We start from the raw sequence: 23,161 nt of genomic DNA, 5'->3' as shown, positions 1-23,161 counted from the left end.
TTTGCTCCCCTATATATATGCACAACTGCATGTGGGTTTGAAGCACCTCCTGCTAATGCCAACCTGTCTTCTTAGTTTGTATATATAGATTTCTGGAGGTGTATAAACTCCTATTTAAATGTGCCTGTTTTCCATCTACAGGCCACATTTAGGTGCACCTGTGAGGCCTGGGACATATCAGCAAGTCTTGAGTGGGACTCACAGACTCCTCCCTCCTCCCATTGCAAGCATGGCCACATGCTGGAGGTAACTGGTGAGTTGTTTGTGAGTCGGCCTTATGCTCCTGTAATTTGCCCACTGGCTCCTGGTATCGCCCATACGGCTCAGGTAGGAGAGTGTAGGGTCCCGGGCTACTTGAGAAACCTTGTCGTGGTGTCCGGGCTTAGACATGTTCTACACCGTAGGACATGTTGACTAATCTCTCAATTTTAAAAACAGTTTGAGGATTTAGTGATACTGCAGAGTGCACCTGTGTTTGTTATTGTTTTGTTATATCGTCCAACCCTACTCTAGACTCAATTTGCTGCTGATGGAGCTGGAACTGCTCCTACCCCCCCCCCCCCCCCCCACCCTGCCATAGCAGCCAGAAGCCTGACCACTCGCAACACCAGCTCCCACGCCACTTTACTCATCACTACTTGCCCGCGTACCGGAGGAAGCAGCGAATGTCTCCTCGACATCTTGGCTGGCCAGTAGCTGCTGACTGTCCTCTAGTAGCTTGTCCTCGCTGTATATTGGAGATGAGCTCACAGCATATAATATTTCTGTGGCTGAGGGAACAGAAAAGGACAGAGGCAGGTTGTGGACAGGTGAGGGCACATGGCCTGCTCCCAGGCCATGCCAATTAAGGTTTTTGTATGACGAACCCACCGACTCTTGGCTGGGGGTGTCTGATGTCACTTGGAATAAAGTGGATGACCGAGTCAACCATTCAAGAACTGCTGGGTTTCTGGTCAAGACACGACCGCAAGATGACACCGGGATCTCAGGCCTCTCGCTGCGACTCCTGCTTCCACGCCCCCTTACTCTGCTTCGACCTGCGCCAGAAACATTTAGGCCTCTGCCACTCCCCTGTGCAGGGCCTGGCACTTCTCTGCCTGACATACTTTTAGATCAAATAAATAAATAAAAAGTGAATTAGCCCATTTTTTATTTCACTAATAGATGCCAAAAAGGGCTTTAGAATATATAAATGCACTGCTGAATGGCAAATAGGCCCTTATTTTTTTCCACTTATACACACCACAAAAGGCTTTAGAACATACAGTGTAACTGCACCGCTGAACAGCAAATATACATTTTTTTTTTCCACTAATACACACCAAAAAGGGCTGTAATTTTCTCACTTCACCACACAACGATAAATACTTTTTTTTTGTGCTACTAATACACGCCAAAAAGGCTTTAGATTCAACATAACTGCACCGCTGAACAGCAAATAATATATATTTTTTGCCACTAATACACGCCAAAAAGGGCTTTAGAACATATAACTGCACCGCTGAACGGCAAATAGGCCCTTATTTTTTTCCACTTATACACACCACAAAAGGCTTTAGAGCAAATAACTGCACCGCTGAACGGCAAATAATATATATATTTTTTCCACTAATACATGCCAAAAAGGGCTTTAGAACATATAACTGCACCGCTGAACGGCAAATAATATATATATTTTTTTCCACTAACAAACGCCAAAAAGGGCTTTAGAACAAATAACTGCACCGCAGAACAGCAAATAATATATGTATTTTTTTCACTAATACATGCCGAAAAAGGGCTTTAGAACATATAACTGCACCACTGAACGGCAATATACAGTATATATTTTTTTTCCACTAATACATGCCAAAAAGGGCTTTAGAACATATAACTGCACTGCTGAATGGCAAATAGGCCCTTATTTTTTTCCACTTATAGACGTCACAAAAGGCTTTAGAACATAGAACTACACTGCTGAACGGTAAATAATATATTTTTTTGCCACTAAGGCCTCTTTCACACGACCGTGACGTATTAGGTCTGTATGCGGTCAGGGTGCGTTCAGTAAAACTCTTACCATTTTGCAAGCAAGTTCAGTCAGTTTTGTCTGCAATTGCGTTCAGTTCTTCAGTTTATTTCATTCGAGTGCAATGCATTTTGATGCGTTTTTCACACAAGTGATTAAAAACCTGAAGGTTTACAAACAACATCTCCTAGCAACCATCAGTGAAAAACGCATTGCATCTGCCCTTGCTTCCGGATGCAATGCGTTTTTAACTGAAGCCACATTCACTTCTATGGGGCCAGGGCTGTGTGAAAAACGCAGAATATAGAACATGCAAGAACTGATGCGTGAAAAAAAAGCTCATGTACACAGACCAATTGAAATTAATGGGTCAGGATTCAGTCTCGTGTGAAAGGGGCCTAATACATGACAAAAAGGGATTTAGAACATATAAATGCACTGCTGAACGGCAAATACGCCCTTATTTTTTCTACTTATACACACCACAAAAGGCTTTAACTGCACCGCTGACCGGCAAATACTATATTTTTTTGCCACTCATACATGCCAAAAAGGGCTTTAGAACATATAACTGCACCGCTGAACAGCAAATAGGCCCTTTTTTTTCACTTTTACACGCCACAAAAGGCTTTAGAACATATAACTGCACCGCTGAACGGCAAATAATATATATTTTTTTACCACTAATACATGCCAAAAAGGGCTGTAATTTTCACACTTCACTAAACAACGGCAAATACTATTTTTTGTGCCACTAATACATGCAAAAAAGGGCTTTAGAACATTTAACTGAATTGCTGAACGGCAAATAATATATATTTTTTTGCCACTAATAGACTCCAAAAAGGGCTTTAGAACATATAATTGCACCACTGAACGGCAAATATATTTTTTCTTGACACTAATACACGCCAAAAAGTGCTGTCATTTTCTCACTTCGCCACACAACGGCAAATACTTTTTTTTGTGCCACTAATACACGCCAAAAAGGGCTTTAGTACATACAGTTGCAAGAAAAAGTATGTGAACCCTTTGGAATTATATGGATTTCTGCACAAATTGGTCATAAAATGTGATCTGATCTTCATCTAAGTCACAACAATAGACAATCACAGTCTGCTTAAACTAATAGCACACAAAGAATTAAATGTTACCATGTTTTTATTGAACACACCATGTAAACATTCACAGTGCAGGTGGAAAAAGTATGTGAACCCTTGGATTTAATAACTGGTTGAACCTCCTTTGGCAGCAATAACTTCAACCAAACGTTTCCTGTAGTTGCAGATCAAACGTGCACAACGGTCAGGAGTAGTTCTTGACCATTGCTCTTTACAGAACTGTTTCAGTTTTAGTAATATTCTTGGGATGTCTGGTGCTTTCTTGAGGTCATGCCACAGCATCTCAATCGGGTTGAGGTCAGGACTCCAACTGGGCCACTCCAGAAGGCGTATTTTCTTCTGTTTAAACCATTCTGTTGTTGATTTACTTCTATGCTTTGGGTCGTTGTCCTGTTTCAACACCCATCTTCTGTTGAGCTTCAGCTGGTGGACAGATGGCTTTAAGTCTCCTGCAAAATGTCTTGATAAACTTGGGAATTCTTTTTTCCTTCAATGATAGCAATCCGTCCAGGCCCTGACGCAGCAAAGCAGCCCCAAACCATGATGCCCCCATCACCATACTTCACAGTTTGGATGAGGTTTTGATGTTGGTGTGCTGTGCCTCTTTTTCTCCACACGTAGGGCCAGATTTATCATTAGCTCAAGTCAGAATAATGGAGTGAAAAAGTCGGAAAAAACTGCGCAAACGCTAAAACTGCGCACAAATTTGCGACTTTTCTGCTCTCTACTATGCTCGCCAGTTTTCTGAAAGTGGGCGTCTTTTCTTATGTAAATGAATCTCTAGACAGTTTTACTATTGGGACTATTTAAAAAGTCGCAAAAAAGTCGCAAAAAAATGCGCAATTTCACTCCAGTGAGGACCATGCTTATCTTATGAGACTTTTTAATAGAACATGCAACTTTTTCGTAAAAACTTGCGACTTTTTCATAAAGATGTGCGACTTTTGTAAAGCTGCTTACTGACGGATAAACTGCTACCGTCAAACCACATTTATTACAGTCTTAAACGTCCGATCATAAATCTGACTTGGCTAAAACTGACTTTAGCCATATGTGAAAGTGGAGTGAGCTGTCAAAGTAATGATAAATCTGGCCCATAGTGTTGTGTGTTTCTTCCAAACAACTCAACTTTGGTTTCATCTGTCCACAGAATATTTTGCCAGTACTGCTGTGGAACATCCATGTGCTCTTGTGCAAACTGTAAATGTGCAGCAATTTTATGTATAGTAGATTCACTAACAGGGATGTTAGCATATGCCAGAGACTTTTGTAAGTCTTTAGCTGACACTCTAGCATTCTTCTTCACCTCATTGAGCAGTCTGCGCTGTGCTCTTGCAGTCATCTTTACAGGACGGTCACTCCTAGGGAGAGTAGCAGCAGTGCTGAACTTTCTCCATTTATAGACAATTTGTCTTACCGTGGACTGATGAACAGCAAGGCTTTTGGAGATACTTTTATAACTCTTTCCAACCTTATGCAAGTCAACAATTCTTAATTGTAGGTCTTCTGACAGCTCTTTTGTGTGAGGCATCATTCACATCAGGCAATGCTTCTTGTGAAAAGCAAACCCAGAACTGGTGTGTGTTTTTTATAGGGCAGGGCAGCTGTAACCAACACCTCCAATCTCATCTCATTGATTGGACTCCAGTTGGCTGACACCTCACTCCAATTAGCTCTTGGAGATGTCATTAGTCTAGGGGTTCACATACTTTTTCCACCTGCACTGTGAATGTTTACATGGTGTGTTCAATAAAAACATGGTAACATTTAATTCTTTGTGTGTTATTAGTTTAAGCAGACTGTGATTGTCTATTGTTGTGACTTAGATGAAGATCAGATCACATTTTATGACCGATTTGTGCAGAAATCCATATCATTCCAAAGGGGTCATATACTTTTTCTTGCAACTGTAAGCGGCAAATAATATATATTTTTTTGCCACTAATTCACGCCAAAAAGGTCTTTAGAACATATAACTGCACCGCTGAACTGCAAATATATATTTCTTTGCCACTAATACACGCCAAAAAGGGCTGTCATTTTTTCACTACACCACACAACGGCTAATAAGCCCTTTTTTCCCACTAATACAAGCCAAAATATGCTTTACAACATATAACTGCACCGCACATGGGCAAATAAGACATAGAAATATTTTCTTGTAATAAACCCTGTTAATGGCTGTATCAAACAGCACTTGCACCCCAATAACAAGAACGGTTTGCTGGAATTACAGAGCTGTATAATGGCAATTTGGATCCCCAGTCAGTGCAGCAAGGTGTAATAGGATTGTTCCTATTACCCAGGCTGTAACCTACTGAACCCTGTTCTGCTTCAATACTGTGAAATGATTCCTCCCTATCCTTTTACTGAACTTCTATACAGCAAAATAAAGTTTTAAAGTCTTTTCTACCACTGTCCCTAGCGCCTGCCGACGTCTCTCCCTACACTAAGTACACTGGAAAATGACTGAATCCAAGATGGCTGAGGCTATTTATAGGGCTGTGACATCACAGGGCTGGCTGGCTGCTGATTGGCTGCATGCATGGCATTGTGGGTGATTCCTCGTTCCCAGAGTTCCTTGCTCCATGTCCTAACATGTGCAGCAGCTATTTTAGGAAAAAATGAGATTCGTTACCACGAAGCGTGATGAAATTCCTGAAATTCGGATCGAATTCCACTTCGAATTCCACTTCGTCAACTTCGATTCGCTCATCTCTAGTGGTGACATATGACGTCACCAGGCCAGCTGACGTGACGATGCCATCATGCGCCGAGGGAGATGACCAGCAGGGGGTTAAATGTGGGTGTTTTTGTGTGGATATTTCTCTTTGCAAAACTGCATCATATCTGCACTACAAACCATGTTACACATGGGGCTTTGTTGCGAAAACGCACAGGCAACCGCATCAATCTGTGCAACAAATCTGTGCAGATTTTCTATCAGTAAACCTGCACCCATGTGCAGTTGGCTTAGGGCTCATGCACACAAACGTCATTTTTTGTCTGTGTCCGTTCATTTTTTTTGCGGCCTGTATGTGGGACTATTCACTTCAATGGGCAGCAAAAAAACTGTGAATGACTCTGCATGCCTTCCGTGTCCATATGCCAATTCCACAAAAAAATAAAACGTCCTACTATTTTCGACATTACGGACAAGGATGGGATTGTTCTATTATGGGCTGGTCGTTCTCTTCCGCAAAATGCTGAATGCACAAGGCCAGTATCTGGGTTTTTTGGATCCGCAATTTGCGGACTGCAAAACAACAATGGTTGTGTGCATGAGCCCTTAGGGTGCCTTCACACGACCGTATGTATTTTGTGAATCTGTGTGATGTCCGTGTTGCATCCGTTTTTTTGTGTGGACCCCTTGTAACAATGCCTATTCTTGTCCACAAAAGAGACAAGAATAGGACATATTCTATCTCTTTTGTAGGACTGCAGAACAGACGTAAGGATAAGGGCAGGACACGGTGTGCTTTCCGCATTTTTACAGCCCCACTGAAATGAATGGGTCCGCATCCAACCTGCAAAAAATGTGGGTCAGTCACCAAACAAAAATACGGATGCGTCAATGGGGCCTTAAAGCTTTTACGAATCTATGACGCAGTTCTTAAAATGTTATCTTCCTCTGACAACCTATTAGCCTACAGCAATTCTGCAAATAAATTCATACCACACCGAATAGTCCCAGCAGCCATCTATTTACTTGGGGAAGTGGGTTATGCAGAGGAGACAACACCTTCCAGGAATTTGTATGCTCACAAGAAGCTGTGGCTATGCAAACAGCTGCACAGGGGATATGACTTGCTGCGTGCGTGAGGATGCAACCTTGGTTTGCAGGGGAAATGGCATATTAAAGAAGCATCTGCACCCTGCTTCTGTAAATCTGGCATTTTCATTACATCCAAACAATGCGCGGCAAGCCGTCCGATTCCGAAGAGAATCCCGTTAGCAGATGCAGGCATCTTGTAATGAAAGGGCGTAGGAACAATATCTAGTACAACGATGGTGATAATGTATATCTCTGCAGAGATTTGTAGCTCTTCAGAGTGGCAGTACTCAATTAAGCAACGTAGCTGATGATCTCCACCCTCTATTGTCCCTGTGTTTAAGAGGAATAATGGAACCACTGACCTACATTGCGTTTCTTATTATCAATGGAGATGAAGCGTATGCAAGGATTATCATTGATGTACTTTGCTGCCCAGGGGACATCAATCTGTGTGCCAGTTTCATAAAACAGTCCCAAAGCATAGCGGGAGGAGAAGCTCACAGTTTCCAGTTGCTGCCTTTGGCTTTCCTTAATTACTGCAAGACAAAAAAATAAAAAATTTAATAGAATCTGCAATATTCAGCACTTTTACAGTTGGCGGACTACATTTCTCACCATCTTTAGCCGTTAATCTTTGGGTGGCAGAAATCTGATACATTTAGCAATATATCTTATACTTTATAGACACAGAATCAGATCCATATCCCGTAGCAGTCCCCTATTATCGGACTTTATGGGGGGAGTACAACATGTCATATAAGGGTACTTTCACACTAGAGTTATTCTTTTCCGGTATTAAGTTCCATCCTAGGGGCTCAATACCAGAAAAAAACACTTTAGTTTTGTCCTAATGCATTCTGAATGGAGAGCAGTTCAGTCCCTTTACAGTATTTGGCCGGAGAAAATACCGCAGCATGCTGCGGTAATTTCTCCGGCCAAAATTCCGGAATTATTTTCCGGATCCAGCATTATTTTACATTGAAATGTATTATTGCCGGATCCGGTACCAAATGCGCAGACCTTTAAAAATGTAAAAAAAAAAAATCCGGATCAGTTTTTCTGGATGACACCAGAGAGACGGATCCAGTATTTCAATGCATTTGCTAGACGGATCTGTTTGCACACGGATTTCCGGATCCGGCAGGCAGTTCCGGCAACGGAACTGCCTGCCGGATTCCTCTAATGCAAGTGTGAAAGTACCCTAACACACATATTTGAAAGGTGAAAGTGAATTTATTGCACCCTAGTATGATAAGAGGGGGCATAAAACAAATAATACTGATGTCACACCAGCAGAATCCACTCTATGAACAGGAAAAATATAGGAACCATGACAATTAGTTAAAAGGGTTGTCCTATGAAAAATATTCTGCAGTTTTTAAACCAGCATCTGCATCTAAATACTTTTGTAATTGCATGTAGTAAAAAGGTTAGTCTAGCCACTGAGTTATTTAATAAAATATATCCGTATACCGCCACCTGCTGTTAGTTTTTTTCTCCTTATTTTTCTGTCCACTTCACTGAGGTGGATGCACATGCTCAGTTGCATCCTTCAACTACCTCCTGAGCTGTGATCAGGAGAAAGCTGCAGCTGGAAGGACATACCCCTGAGCTGGAGTACCCCCTAGATGGAGTCCGATTTTAATATTTTACATTAATCTTGGAATAACACCTTTAAGCACCACTGCATACAGACAAGGGGTTGTAGTGACAGGACAATCCCTTTAAATCAAGTTTCTACACTGAAGTCCCTTTTTGGAACATCTGAATACTAGAGAAATGCTTAGAACAGCAATTCTTTAATTATTAGAAATTATAATAGAGTTGTGTCCTTATTTGTTTTACTGTTTATTCATTTGTTACAATATTTGTCATTTTGTTTGCATGTAGATAGATCTTTATTGAAGAGTGTTGGCAATTCATTCATAACTTCTAGTAGTAATAAGAAAGGAACAGGACAACATAGAGTTACAAGAAGAGATACTCCCAAAGTGTTATTACATGGGGGAATGAAAGTAGTTACATGTCACGAGAGGTGACAGGTCCTCTTACAAGGGGTTGCCCCATGTCAGCCTTTCATGTCAGAGATGATAAAAAAAGAGAGTAAGCGCCAGCTGGGGGAGGCAGAATTACGGGAACGTCCAAACGGCCCTAACTGTCCTATGACACCGATACTGTCCTGATGGCAGAGCTGAATTCTTGCTTCCCGAGATGCAACCACAGCATTTCCCTGCAGCTGCTGCTAAGGGCATCTTAGTGCATAGAGATTGTACATCTTCCATTGAGTTCAAAGGGAATTGTATAAATTCCAATGCAGTCCGCTCCCCCTATTGGTGGCTGCAGACAGTCAAGTTTTATAATACAGTATACTGTATGGGGAGAGGCAGGAGATGTAGTACAGCATGGAGGTCATTTATCAATGTATTTATACCACTTGTCTGGGGTAAATATATTGAGAAATATGGGGGGGGGGGGGGGGGTTTATCATGAAGAGAATTTTTAAGGTTAGTTTTGCAGGAACCTGTAATGCACAATTTGCACCAAATTTATAAAATGTTTCTCAATATTAGAAAAAATGTGTTGCTTCTTTAAGTCTAAACACTTCTCCCTCGACAATGTGCTCCACCTTCCATGCCACTCCTTTACTAGAGTAAGACTGACGATTTTTGAAAGGTTAAAGTTGATGAATCTGGCTTATATCAGAAGTTGGGTAAAGTGGGCGACGCAAAGCACAACTTTTTTTTCCAATTAAAACATTTCTCTATTTAAAATGAATTTCAACAGAAATCTCATGGGAGGGGGCCCTTATTAACCACCTCAGCCCCCAGTGCTTAAACACCCTGAAAGACCAGGCCACTTTTTACACTTCTGACCTACACTACTTTCACCGTTTATTGCTCGGTCATGCAACTTACCACCAAATGAATTTTACCTCCTTTTCTTCTCACTAATAGAGCTTTCATTTGGTGGTATTTCATTGCTGCTGACATTTTTACTTTTTTTTGTTATTAATCGAAATTTAACGATTTTTTTGCAAAAAAATGACATTTTTCACTTTCAGTTGTAAAATTTTGCAAAAAAAACGAGATCCATATATAAATTTTGCTCTAAATTTATTGTTCTACATGTCTTTGATAAAAAAAAAATGTTTGGGTAAAAAAAATATGGTTTGGGTAAAAGTTATAGCGTTTACAAACTATGGTACAAAAATGTGAATTTCCGCTTTTTGAAGCAGCTCTGACTTTCTGAGCACCTGTCATGTTTCCTGAGGTTCTACAATGGCCAGACAGTACAAACACCCCACAAATGACCCCATTTCGGAAAGTAGACACCCTAAGGTATTCTCTGATGGGCATAGTGAGTTCATAGAACTTTTTATTTTTTGTCACAAGTTAGCGGAAAATGATGATTTTTTTTATTTTTTCTTACAAAGTCTCATATTCCACTAACTTGTGACAAAAAATAAAAAGTTCTATGAACTCACTATGCCCATCACGAAATACCTTGGGGTCTCTTCTTTCCAAAATGGGGTCACTTGTGGGGTAGTTATACTGCCCTGGCATTCTAGGGGCCCAAATGTGTGGTAAGGAGTTTGAAATCAAATTCTGTAAAAAATGACCAGTGAAATCCGAAAGGTGCTCTTTGGAATATGGGCCTCTTTGCCCACCTAGGCTGCAAAAAAGTGTCACACATCTGGTATCTCCGTATTCAGGAGAAGTTGGGGAATGTGTTTTGGGGTGTCTTTTTACATATACCCATGCTGGGTGAGATAAATATCTTGGTCAAATGCCAACTTTGTATAAAAAAAATGGGAAAAGTTGTCTTTTGCCAAGATATTTCTCTCACCCAGCATGGGTATATGTAAAATGACACCCCAAAACACATTGCCCAACTTCTCCTGAATACGGAGATACCAGATGTGTGACACTTTTTTGCAGCCTAGGTGGGCAAAGGGGCCCATATTCCAAAGAGCACCTTTCGGATTTCACTGGTCATTTTTTACAGAATTTGATTTCAAACTCCTTACCACACATTTGGGCCCCTAGAATGCCAGGGCAGTATAACTACCCCACAAGTGACCCCATTTTGGAAAGAAGAGACCCCAAGGTATTTGCTGATGGGCATAGTGAGTTCATGGAAGTTTTTATTTTTTGTCACAAGTTAGTGGAATATGAGACTTTGTATGAAAAAAAAAAATCAAAAAAAAAAATCATCATTTTCCACTAACTTGTGACAAAAAATAAAAAATTCTAGGAACTTGCCATGCCCCTCACGGAATACCTTGGGGTGTCTTCTTTCCAAAATGGGGTCACTTGTGGGGTAGTTATACTGCCCTGGCATTTTCCAGGGGCCCTAATGTGTGGTAAGTAGGTAAATGACCTGTGAAATCCGAAAGGTGCTCTTTGGAATGTGGGCCCCTTTGCCCACCTAGGCTGCAAAAAAGTGTCACACATGTGGTATCTCCGTATTCAGGAGAAGTTGGGGAATGTGTTTTGTGGTGTCATTTTACATATACCCATGCTGGGTGAGAGAAATATCTTGGCAAAAGACAACTTTTCCCATTTTTTTATACAAAGTTGGCATTTGACCAAGATATTTATCTCACCCAGCATGGGTATATGTAAAATGACACCCCAAAACACATTCCCCAACTTCTCCTGAATACGGAGATACCACATGTGTGACACATTTTTGCAGCCTAGGTGGGCAAAGGTGCCCAAATTCCTTTTAGGAGGGCATTTTTAGACATTTGGATACCAGACTTCTTCTCACGCTTTGGGGCCCCTAAAATGCCAGGGCAGTATAAATACCCCACATGTGACCCCATTTTGGAAAGAAGACACCCCAAGGTATTCAATGAGGGGCATGGCGAGTTCATAGAAAAAAAAAAATTTTGGCACAAGTTAGCGGAAATTGATTTTTTAGATTTTTTTCTCACAAAGTCTCCCTTTCCGCTAACTTGGGACAAAAATTTCAATCTTTCATGGACTCAATATGCCCCTCAGCGAATACCTTGGGGTGTCTTCTTTCCAAAATGGTGTTATTTGTGGGGTGTTTGTACTGCCCTGGCATTTGAGGGTCTCCGCAATCATTACATGTATGCCCAGCATTAGGAGTTTCTGCTATTCTCCTTATATTGAGCATACAGGTAATGAGATTTTTTTTTTCCGTTCAGCCTCTGGGCTGAAAGAAAAAAAATGAACGGCACAGATTTCTTCATTCGCATCGATCAATGTGGATGAAAAAATCTCTGCCAAAAAAAGAAAAAGGAGGGGAAAGGCGTCTGCCAGGACATAGGAGCTCCGCCCAACATCCATACCCACTTAGCTCGTATGCCCTGGCAAACCATATTTCTCCATTCACATCAATCGATGTGGATGAATAAATCATTTCCGGTATTTTTTTTTTTATATATACAAAGTGTTTGCCAAAGTATATGAACACCGCCACCTCCTCAGCTCATATGCCTCGGCAAACGTATCTTTTACTGCAGAGGAGAAATCTCGTCTTGCAGCGCCGCATACACCGACTTGCGTGTAATCTGACAGCAGCGCAATGCTTCTGTCCGAATGCACATCAGTGCTGCAACTAGTCGATCGGTTGGTCCACCTGGAAGGTAAAAAAAACAAAACAAAAAAGAAAAAACCAGGCCGCAATGCAATAAATTTTTTAACTTTTGAACAGAACATATAAACTTTTTTTTTAACTTTTTTACTTACCGGTATTTTTTTTTTTGTTTAGTTTTTTTTACCTTTATAGAACAAACCTCTCCTTCCCCATGGGACAATGTGCAAAGCGCAAATCGCCCAAAGATGTGGCGAAGTACGTTATGCACTTTATCCCAGGTGAAAGGAGAGGTTTGCAGCAGCTGTGAGTAAAAGGGCCCTAATAGCCCTGTGTGCCTGTCCTGTGAGATGCAATCCCTATGCTAGGTGTACCTGTGTGTGGTACTTCCGGAAACACTCACCAAAGCATAGGGCAGGGTGGTCAGGACAGTCAGGACAGAAATAGCGGGTGTCACGCCTTATTCCACTCCTGCTACAGACACGACATCTTTTTCGGGGTGACGGTTGGGTTGAAGTACCAGGAACGACACTGGGGAAATGTCGCTCGTGTAGACGGCTAACTACACTGGTGGATGGGGCCACGGAACCTCCTGGATACAGGAGGTTCTCGATGATCTATTCCTGGAATTTGAGAAAGGATCCTGTTCTCCCAGCCTTACTGTAGAGAACAAAACTATTATACAGCGCCAATTGTATTAAATATACAGACACCTTCTTATACCAGCGTCTGGTTCTGCGGGAAACTAAATACGGAGACAACATCTGGTCATTGAAGTCCACTCCTCCCATGAGCGCATTATAGTCGTGGACACAGAGGGGCTTTTCAATGACACGGGTTGCTCGCTCAATTTGGATTGTCGTGTCTGCGTGAATGGAGGAGAGCATGTAAACGTCACGCTTGTCTCTCCATTTCACCGCGAGCAGTTCTTCGTTACACAAGGCAGCCCTCTCCCCCCTTGCAAAACGGGTGATAATGAGCTGTTGGGGGAAGCCCACACGACTAGTTCGCGCGGTGCCACAGGCGCAAATCCGTTCTAGAAACAAATGCCTAAAGAGGGCCACACTTGTGTAAAAATTGTCCACATAAAGATGGTACCCCTTGCCGAATAAGGGTGACACCAAGTCCCAGACTGTCTTCCCACTGCTCCCCAGGTAGTCAGGGCAACCGACCGGCTCCAGGGTCTGATCTTTTCCCTCATAGATCCGAAATTTGTGGGTATAGCCTGTAGCCCTTTCACAGAGCTTATACAATTTGACCCCATACCGGGCACGCTTGCTTGGGATGTATTGTTTGAAGCCAAGGCGCCCGGTAAAATGTATTAGGGACTCGTCTACGCAGATGTTTTGCTCGGGGGTATACAAATCTGCAAATTTCTGGTTGAAATGGTCTATGAGGGGCCGAATTTTGTGGAGCCGGTCAAAAGCTGGGTGGCCTCTGGGACGGGAGGTGGTGTTGTCGCTAAAATGCAGGAAACGGAGGATGGCCTCAAATCGTGCCCTGGACATAGCAGCAGAGAACATGGGCATGTGATGAATCGGGTTCGTGGACCAATATGACCGCAATTCATGCTTTTTAGTTAGACCCATGTTGAGGAGAAGGCCCAAAAAAATTTTAAGTTCGGAAACTTGGACTGGTTTCCACCGGAAAGGCTGGGCATAAAAGCTTCCCGGATTGGCGGATATAAATTGTGTGGCATACCGGTTTGTCTCTGCCACGACTAAGTCCAAGAGCTCCGCAGTCAAGAACAGCTCAAAAAATCCCAGGGCCGAACCGATTTGAGCCGTCTCAACCCGAACTCCAGACTGGGCGGTGAAAGGGGGAACTAATGGTGCGGCTGAAGTTGGTGACTGCCAATCAGGGTTTGCCAGCACCTCAGGGATTCTAGGGGCTCTACGGGCCTGTCTGTGCGGTGGCTGCGACGGGGTAACTACTGCACGTGCCACCGTACCAGCTTCAACTGCCCTTCTGGTGCTCGCCACGTCACCATGTTGTACGGCAGTGCTGGTACTAGGTCCAGGGAGGGCTGCGCTGCTGGTGTATGCCTCACCACGTGATCCGGCAGCGACAGCCCCACTCTGCTGCTCTTGAAGCGGATCCTGCATAACCTGTGGTCTAGCGACACGGGGCCGGGTACGCCTGGTTCTATCAGGGACCTCCACCTCCTCGTCCGAACTTTGGGTCAGAGAGCCACTGCTTTCCACAGGTTCATATTCTGACCCGCTAGATTCGTCAGATGAGGGTTCCCACTCCTCATCCGACTGGGTCAGAATCCTGTAGGCCTCTTCAGAAGAATACCCCCTGTTTGACATTTTGGACTACTAAATTTAGGGGTATTCCCTGAGACTACCCAAGTAAAAAAGCAAGCCTGTCTTACAAAGGGGAGGCTAGCGAAGTACCGGAGGCCGCTGCGGTTGATAAAAAATATCAAAACTGATTTTTTTATCGCCGCAGTGCGTGTAAAATGAATGTGCAGTGATCAAAAAAATATATATTTTTTGTCACTGCGGTGGGGCGGGCGTGGGTGAACGCACGTGTGGGCGACCGATCAGGCCTGATCGGGCAAACACTGCGTTTTGGGTGGAGGGCGAGCTAAGGTGACACTAATACTATTATAGATCTGACCGTGATCAGTTTTGATCACTTACAGATACTATAAAAGTACAAATGCTGATCAGCGATACGCTAAACAGCGAATAAGTGACTGCGGTGCGGTGGGCTGGGCGCTAACTCACGCTAAACTACCTAACCAAGGGGCCTAAACTATCCCTAAAACCTAACAGCCAATACTAGTGAAAAAAAAAAAGTGACAGTTTACACTGATCACTTTTTGTCTTTCACTAGTGATTGACAGGGGCGATCAAAGGGGTGATCAAAGGGTTAATTGGGGTGCAGGGGGGTGATCTGGGGCTACAGTGAGGTGTTTGGTGTACTCACAGTTCAGTCTGCTCCTCTGCTGGATCCAACCGACGAAAAGGACCAGCAGAGGAGCAGACAAGCCATATAACAGATCATATTTACTAATATGATCTGTTATATGACTTGTGATTGGATTTTTTGAAAATCGCCAGCCTGCCAGCCAATGATCGTTGCTGGCAGGCTGGTGACGAACTTGTTCTTTAACTTTTGCCGGCCCGCGATTGCCGGCTTTGAGCGAAATCTCACGTCTCGCGAGATGACGCGTATATGCGTGACTGTGCGCAGCGCTGCCACCTCCGGAACGCGAATCTGCGTTAGGCGGTCCAGAGGTGGTTAAGTTTTGCTATGGGGGCCTATGATATCTAATCTATACCCCACCCCTGACAGGTTCCATACATTAGATAACAATAAAGCGTACACTACTTTCCATAAGAAAAAACATTATTTAAAGAATTCCTTACATTGTGACAGTATGCCAGCCGCCCTTCATTTTATAGTTCACTACTTGCCTCAATCACTGCGCGACATTATGACTCTGCCATTGTCACATACTGTCCTAGCCACCGTAATCACGCCAGCGGTCTCCCAGAAGACCAGTGCACTCACTGATACATGGTGTGCTGTTGTGAACATTCCCGTAACATAATGGGTTCCAGGTTGTTCTGTCCTTGCCCTCATCCAAACAGAGAACATTCAAGTAAACAGCAGATGAGGAATGAAAATAAAATGTCGCCTTAATTCGAGGCACACCATAAAAAAAAACTGCCAACTGCAAAAGATATCAACATTCCAAGCCAAAGGGATCTACTTTCCAAAATTGCCTTTATCACAGCTCAACTAGTCCGACAAAAGAACACATCGTACTGAAATCAACACATCTGATCTTCATCAAGCCACCATCCCTCCCAATTTTCTGTTTTGTACAGGGAGGTTTATTTGGAGACATTGTGACGGTCACAACTTACCTCAGTGGGCTCCACCACAAGGTCTGTGGTGGGGTGTGAAATCTTGGACGTCCTACTCGCCAGTAACCTGTGGTGCTATGACGGAGAGATTATAATAAATTAAGTCCCCGCATCTTTGTTATAGGATTAGAACACATGCATATGTGTCTGGAAGCAATGATTGGGAATTACTGCATAGATGTACATATTCAAATGATCTTAAAAATACTATGGAAGGGAGAATTTTGTGGCGGCTTTTATTCTTTATACCTTATTAGCTGTGGGTTTGTCTCTCCTTTCCCACACACAAAGTACAATCAAAAATTCGGTAGCATTATGAAAAACATGTGCAAGAGAATAAAAGAGAAATATTATAATGGAGCCAGCACTTTGTGGCTAACAAAAGCACCATTTCGCCCTCAGTAGGGTTTTTGGATCGGTTGTTGTTGTGAATCAGGAGTTTATTTGGGTCGCCTCCAGAAAAGGTTCTAGAATACAGCAGACTTCTCAAGCAATGCGATTTAAGGTACAGCAATAATTTTCAAAGAGTTTGTGGGCTTCACCAGTAATAATCAGTTTAATAGGAGCACATTGAACTTTGAGGATGAATATACTATAGATCCAAGAGTTGAGACGGTTGCCTCCACTGTGTACAACATACACCAGCTATGTCTAGGTCTACCACTGGAATTTAGTTTTACCTAAACGCCCTTGAGATTTATGCACCTTTCTGAAATTTATACTATGTCCTATCAATATGTCTACTCTTAAGTGTCCAGAGAACTCCCAAAAGAGATACAGTGGTTGGAGTCAATAGTATGTTTCTTGTTCCTGTTATTTCAGGCCCTCAGTTTGACATTCGATGCTCACTGCATTATCAGAAAAGTCTTTGGAAGATGGTTTAGACTGTAGTTGTAAATCCTGGCTAACCAAATTGAAAAACATAATGGGGGTCATTTATTAAGACCGTTCCGGCCTTTACATAACTTCCGCGCATCCAGCGCCAGTCTAAATGTAAGCCCATGTCTCTGCTCACCCTCATAGACCAAAAGCCAATATGTGAAGCAGTGTACAAATGAAGTAGGGACACAGACGTCTCAGGCCACAGGGTGGAAGAGACCAGAGGCCTGCGGCACGGAAGATGGAATGGTATTTTATTTTTTTCTTTCCTTGGCTGCTTGAGAAGCATACTACAGGGAGCACTATAATGGTCATTACAAGGGGAAGTCCAGCCAGCATGCTAAAGGTAAGGTTGGCTTGTTGCTGTGGCACACATCTCAAGTCCTAAGCCTTCTTCTCTATGTCTTAATTAGAGATAACTGGAGGAGGGGGAGAACAGAACGTGGCACAGCAGATTTTGGGATGGTATTTTGTCCTACACTGGGGTACTGCTGACCCTGCCTACTTGTGTTGGCCCCATCTACTTAGGTAGTCTTCTGTTAATTTGGACCCACCTACAACATATGAGCCACTCTTAGGTTTTTTTCCAGGGCTCCTTAAAGTTCAGTCCACATCTGGTATTACCTGGGGATTATGGCTGTGATAAAGGCACTGTAACTGGAACAAAAGTGAATTATTGCTGTTATAAGCTGTCATCGTATGAGCACTATCCATCACTGGGACAATGTGCATAAGGCCCAGATTTTACAGCTGAGCAAATTCTCATAGATTTGTCCAATCTGGTGTGATTCCATGAGAAAGGCGGTATTGTTCATTTTCAGATACTAATTTTAACAAAAAAAGAAGAACACATTGAAAGGAAGTAATATGCAAGACAAAAATAACTTCTGTTCGTTACAAGTTGGTTCCCTTGTTATTCGGTCTAGTCGGCTGCATTTCATAAAGATGAGAATAACACCTCATTGAGCGGAGTAGGCGCTGGGACCACAGGCTGTTCTAGTGGTTACAAAGATGTATAAATAGTCACACGCTTTTCTATGGTCCAACCGCTATATACAGTGCCAGACTGTAAGGCCAGGGATTATGTTCTCAGCAAAGTCTATAGATTTTTGGTTATTAAGTAAAGTTGATGGGCTGCTAAAGACCTAAACAGCTTTCCTTAAACATAAAATGTGCTAGAAAATACATGTGCAAGGCATTCTTTTTAAATATATTTCCAGATTATTTTAGTGCATGGGACATGTCAGTCTAAATAGTGTAATATTACTTTATACAGCTATCCCATGTTATCATAATTGCTTTGTTATTTAAAGGGGTTGTCCAGTGAAAAATAGTTTACAGTTTTCCAGCCACTACCTGGATCTGAACACTTTTCTATTTGCATGTAATTAAATATTTAGTATAGATACTGAGTTATTCAATAAAATGTATCTGTATAGCGCCACCTGCTGTTTGTTTTCTTCCTTATTTCTTTGTGCTACTTGCTAAGAAGGCCGCACATTCTCAGTTTCATCTTTCAACTGCCTCTTGCGCTGTGATAGGGAGATAGCTGCAGCAGAAAGACACGTCCCCTGAGAAAGGACACTTCCCTTGAGCTGTCAGCTTGACATGGAGCAATCTCTGGATCCATTTGAGGTACAGGGCTGGTTCTAGCTTTGTTAGAAGAAGATTGTCATGTACTATATGATGTCTGATTTTCATTTTTTTTACATTAATCATGGGATAACCCCTTTAATATGTATTAATTACTAGTAAGGCCCTTTTCACACGAGCGAGTTTTCCGCACGAGTGCAATGCGTGACGTGAACGCATAGCACCCGCACTGAATCCTGACCCATTCATTTCAATGGGTCTGTGTACATGAGCGTTGTTTTTCACGCATCGGTACTGCGTTACGTAAAGATCGCAGCATGTTCTATATTCTGTGGTTTTCATGCAGCCCTGGCCCCATAGAAGCGAATGGGGCTGCATGAAAAATGCATTGCATCCGCAAGCAAGTGCAGATGCGATGCGTTTTTCACTGATGGTTGCTAAGAGATGTTGTTTGTAAACCTTCAGTTTTTTATCATGCGCGTGAAAAACGCATTGCACCCGCGCGGATAAAACTGAACAACTGAACGCAATTGCAGACAAAACTTACTGAACTTGCTTGCAAAATAGTGCGAGTTTCACTGAACGCACCCTGAACGCATCCGGACCTAATCCGTCACGCTCGTGTGAAAGAGGCCTAATAGTTAGGCCCCTTTCACACGAGCGAGTATTCCGCACGGATGCGATGCGGGAGGTGAACGCATTGCACCCGCACTGAATACCGACCCATTCATTTCTATGGGGCTGTGCACACGAGCGGTGATTTTCACGCATCACTTTTGCGTTGCGTGAAAATCGCAGCATGCTCCTCTTTGTGCGTTTTTCACGTAACGCAGGCCCCATAGAAATGAATGGGGTTGCGTGAAAATCGCAAGCATCCGCAAGCAAGTGCGGATGCGGTGCGATTTTCACGCACGGTTGCTAGGAGACGATCGGGATGGAGACCCGATCATTATTATTTTCCCTTATAACATGGTTATAAGGGAAAATAATAGCATTCTGAATACAGAATGCATAGTAAAACAGCGCTGGAGGGGTTAAAAAAATAAATAAAATCATTTAACTCACCTTAATCCACTTGCTCGCGTAGCCGGCATCTCCGTCTGTCTCTTTTACTGTATAGGACCTGTGGTGAGCATTAACTCTAGTTCAAGGACCTGGGATGACGTCACTCCGGTCATCACATGGTACGTCACATGATCTTTTACCATGGTGATTCACTATCTTTTACTATTTACAGAACACCGATCCCAAGCCCGAACTTCTGTGAAGAAGTTCGGGTTTGGGTACCAAACACGCGCAAAACGCATTACAATGTTTTGCACTCGCGCGGAAAAATCGCGGGTGTTCCCGCAACGCACCCGCACATTTTCCCGCAACGCCCGTGTGAAAGAGGCCTTAATATATATTATTTGAGTTTTCCTGTAACAATCTTTCAAATTTTTGGGACATTTAGGGCGTAACAAAAGGATATACCATGAACTTCAATAAAATAATTATCTGTGTAGGTGAATATAACAAAGTAGAGTTTTATAAATATTTTGTAGACAAATAAACAAATCACCCAGCAGTAGGTTGTGCAGCTAGTTCATATTGATGACCTACCTTCAGGACAGGTCATCATTATCAAGTCAGTGGGGGTCTGATTCCTGGCACTCCCGCCAATCAGCTGTTTGAAGAAAAGGCAGTGCTTGTGCGCGCTCTACTTCCTCTTAAAGATTACACTGCACTTCATCTCGGAAGTTTCCGTGGGGCAGGGGAATTACAAGTGCTTGTTCCATTCACTTGAATGGGATGAGCACTTGTAATAACACTGCTCTGCTGCAAGAGAGACGATGTGCAGTGTGAACTTGAAGAGGAAGCGGTGCTCGTACGAGCACCACCTTATCTTCAAAAGTTGATTCTGGGGTGTTTCGGGAGTGGGTCCCCCACCAATCAGATATAGATTGTAGCAAAACCAACCTCGCCACGGTGTTTTAGAGGGGGCTGTTTGCCAGCCTCCTGCCCCAAGATTATGGCCCATACTAACTTTGAAGGAGAAGACAGACCGGCCGCACAGCTTAAATCTGTGGAACTGTTTTGGGCATGAAAGCCATGCTTGCGGCCGGCCAAATGTGACTTCCATGGAATTCGGGAACCCCTGCTCGGATGTGGGTGATTTTTGGATATGTTGTTCACCCAGATCAGAGCTACCCATGGATGTATACATTATGGGGATGTGTGGGGTTTTGGGGTGTTTTCTGTGTTTTGGGGAAAAATGTGTGTTTTCTGTCTGTGAGTGATTAAGTTAGCTCATTACGTTTGGTAATTGTATTTTATTGATTGCGTCTCAGACAATGCCAGTGTGTTAGTTAATTGCGTCACAGACAATACTCATTGTATTTTGTTGATTGCGTTACAGACAGAGGGAAGGGGATTTTGTGTACAATTGCTGGGAAGGTTTGAATACTGTAAATGCATGTGATTGGCTGTTTTTACAAAACCCTCTGGGTGGTAACCTTGTTGGAAGATGTGTATAAATCAATGCTTGTGTGTTCAAATAAAGAGAGTTCCTGCTTTGCCCCTTTATGAAGTCTTGGCTCATGTTTGGGGGATGGGATAACTACACTCTTGGGGATTGCTATATCATAATACTCCCCTGAGTATAAGCTCTTGTAAGAGCTTGTTCCTGGTTCCTGTCTCTGCATTTAGGAGAGGTTCACCCACTGGAGCCTGAAGCCCTGGCGTAGGTCCAGGGTGGGTAGGAGACCTCCACCAAGCTTCAGCGGTTCGTGGGGTCTGCAGTGCTGACGGTGTCAAGTGAAGTGCTTGGAGTCCTCTGGAAGCACTAGGAGCATCTATCAACGGAGGTACCCGGTCGGGGTGCTAGGCGTTTCGTTACATAGATGATCTATCTTGAGGATAGGTCATCAATATGTACTGGCTGCACATCCCCTTTAACATAACTTTACAACGGACAAGGTTCAATGAAAACTCTAGTCTATGGGACACTGCTGCACCTCCATATGCATCTGACTCAAACTATACAAACTGTGCCATGTTCCATCAGACACTTTGCTACTGGGGGAGGGGTGGTTGAATTTATTACACACACTATTGCCCACAAAGTTTGTGACACTTTGCCTTTTACACCACTCCAGTTTTGAAAAGTGGATGTGGTTACCTGTGTTATAGAGTTATCACTTCGATATTTTTTTTCTAAAAGGTCACAAGCTCACTCTAGTAAGAGGGTGGCATAGAAAAAGTGGAGTAACATATCTAGACAAAAGTGTCCTATAGATATGCCAATTTTGGTGCAAAATAATGTTCCAAGGCAGGAAAATCAAGAAAGACTGACTCCAAATATTATACTCAGGATCAATTCCTCCCATCTTCTTGTAAAAACATTGTTTATTGGGGAACATACCGTATCTCCACAATATGGAGCAAATGGAGACATTATAGTGTAGAGCCATATGGAACTTAAAATGCAGCCTCCTGCACATGGCTGTCATCATATGCATGAGGCCTTACGGACCCTAGAAAAGAAGGTGGTGTCCTGTCCTGGTGATAACTGAAGCATACACTACTGTTAGAATCCACAATAAAGCTCTGTTCACATCTTGTATAAGCCATCAGACGTAAACATCGACTGTATTCCCCAACGGCTCAATCGTATGTCACTGTATAGACCATGGAGGCCAAGGAGATACTGAGTTGACCTCAGTTGGTAGAATGGGGCCTATAGATATTCTCACTAGAGATGAGCGAATCGAAGCTGATGAAGTGGAATTCGTTTAGAATTTCAAGAAAAATTCGATTCGGAACGAATGCGAATTTCCTCGCGCTTCGTGGTAACAAATCAAATTTTTCCTAAAATAGCGGCTACACATGTGAGGAATGAGGACATGGGGCAAGTAACTCTGGGAACGAGGGATCACCCAGATTGACATGTCTTCATGCAGCCAGTCAGCAGCCAGCCCTGTGATTTCACAGGCCTATAAATACGTCGGCCATCTTACAGTCAGACATTTTACAACGTTCAGAGTGCAGGGACAGACGTGTGAAGGCGCTAGAAACAGCTATAGGAAAAACTATTGTGGAAAAAAAAAGACAGAAAAAACTATTTATAAGTGCAGGGAAAGGATAGGGAGGAATCATTTCACAGCATCTTAGTGTTATGTTGGAAAGCCTTTAGAGGCTTATGTCTTAGTATCTTATTCAGTGCTACAAGAAAAATATATACGCATTTCACTTCTGCAGTTATTTCTGGTAAAAGCATATAGGGGCGTATTACAGTAACAAAGAAAAATATATATGCACTGCACTGTTGCAGTTATTTCTGGTGAAAGCATATAGG

The 23,161-nt window shown here is 42.8% G+C and overlaps 1 protein-coding gene across 1 annotated transcript in view; it reads right to left on the bottom strand.

The window, feature by feature from the left end:
• RNLS (renalase, FAD dependent amine oxidase) overlaps nucleotides 1–23,161 on the bottom strand; it is a 217,653-nt gene that overhangs the window by 42,661 nt on the left and 151,831 nt on the right. Inside the window, exon 5 of the mRNA XM_040437487.1 lies at nucleotides 7,267–7,440. Coding sequence (XP_040293421.1) covers nucleotides 7,267–7,440 — 174 coding nt within the window. The remainder of the gene's footprint in view (nucleotides 1–7,266; nucleotides 7,441–23,161) is intronic.

Source organism: Bufo bufo, chromosome 6 (assembly GCF_905171765.1).
Source record: "Bufo bufo chromosome 6, aBufBuf1.1, whole genome shotgun sequence".
NCBI classification, from domain to species: Eukaryota; Metazoa; Chordata; class Amphibia; order Anura; family Bufonidae; genus Bufo; species Bufo bufo.
The sequence above is the reverse complement of the archived record's forward strand: the minus strand, read 5'-3'. Positions and strand labels throughout refer to the sequence as shown.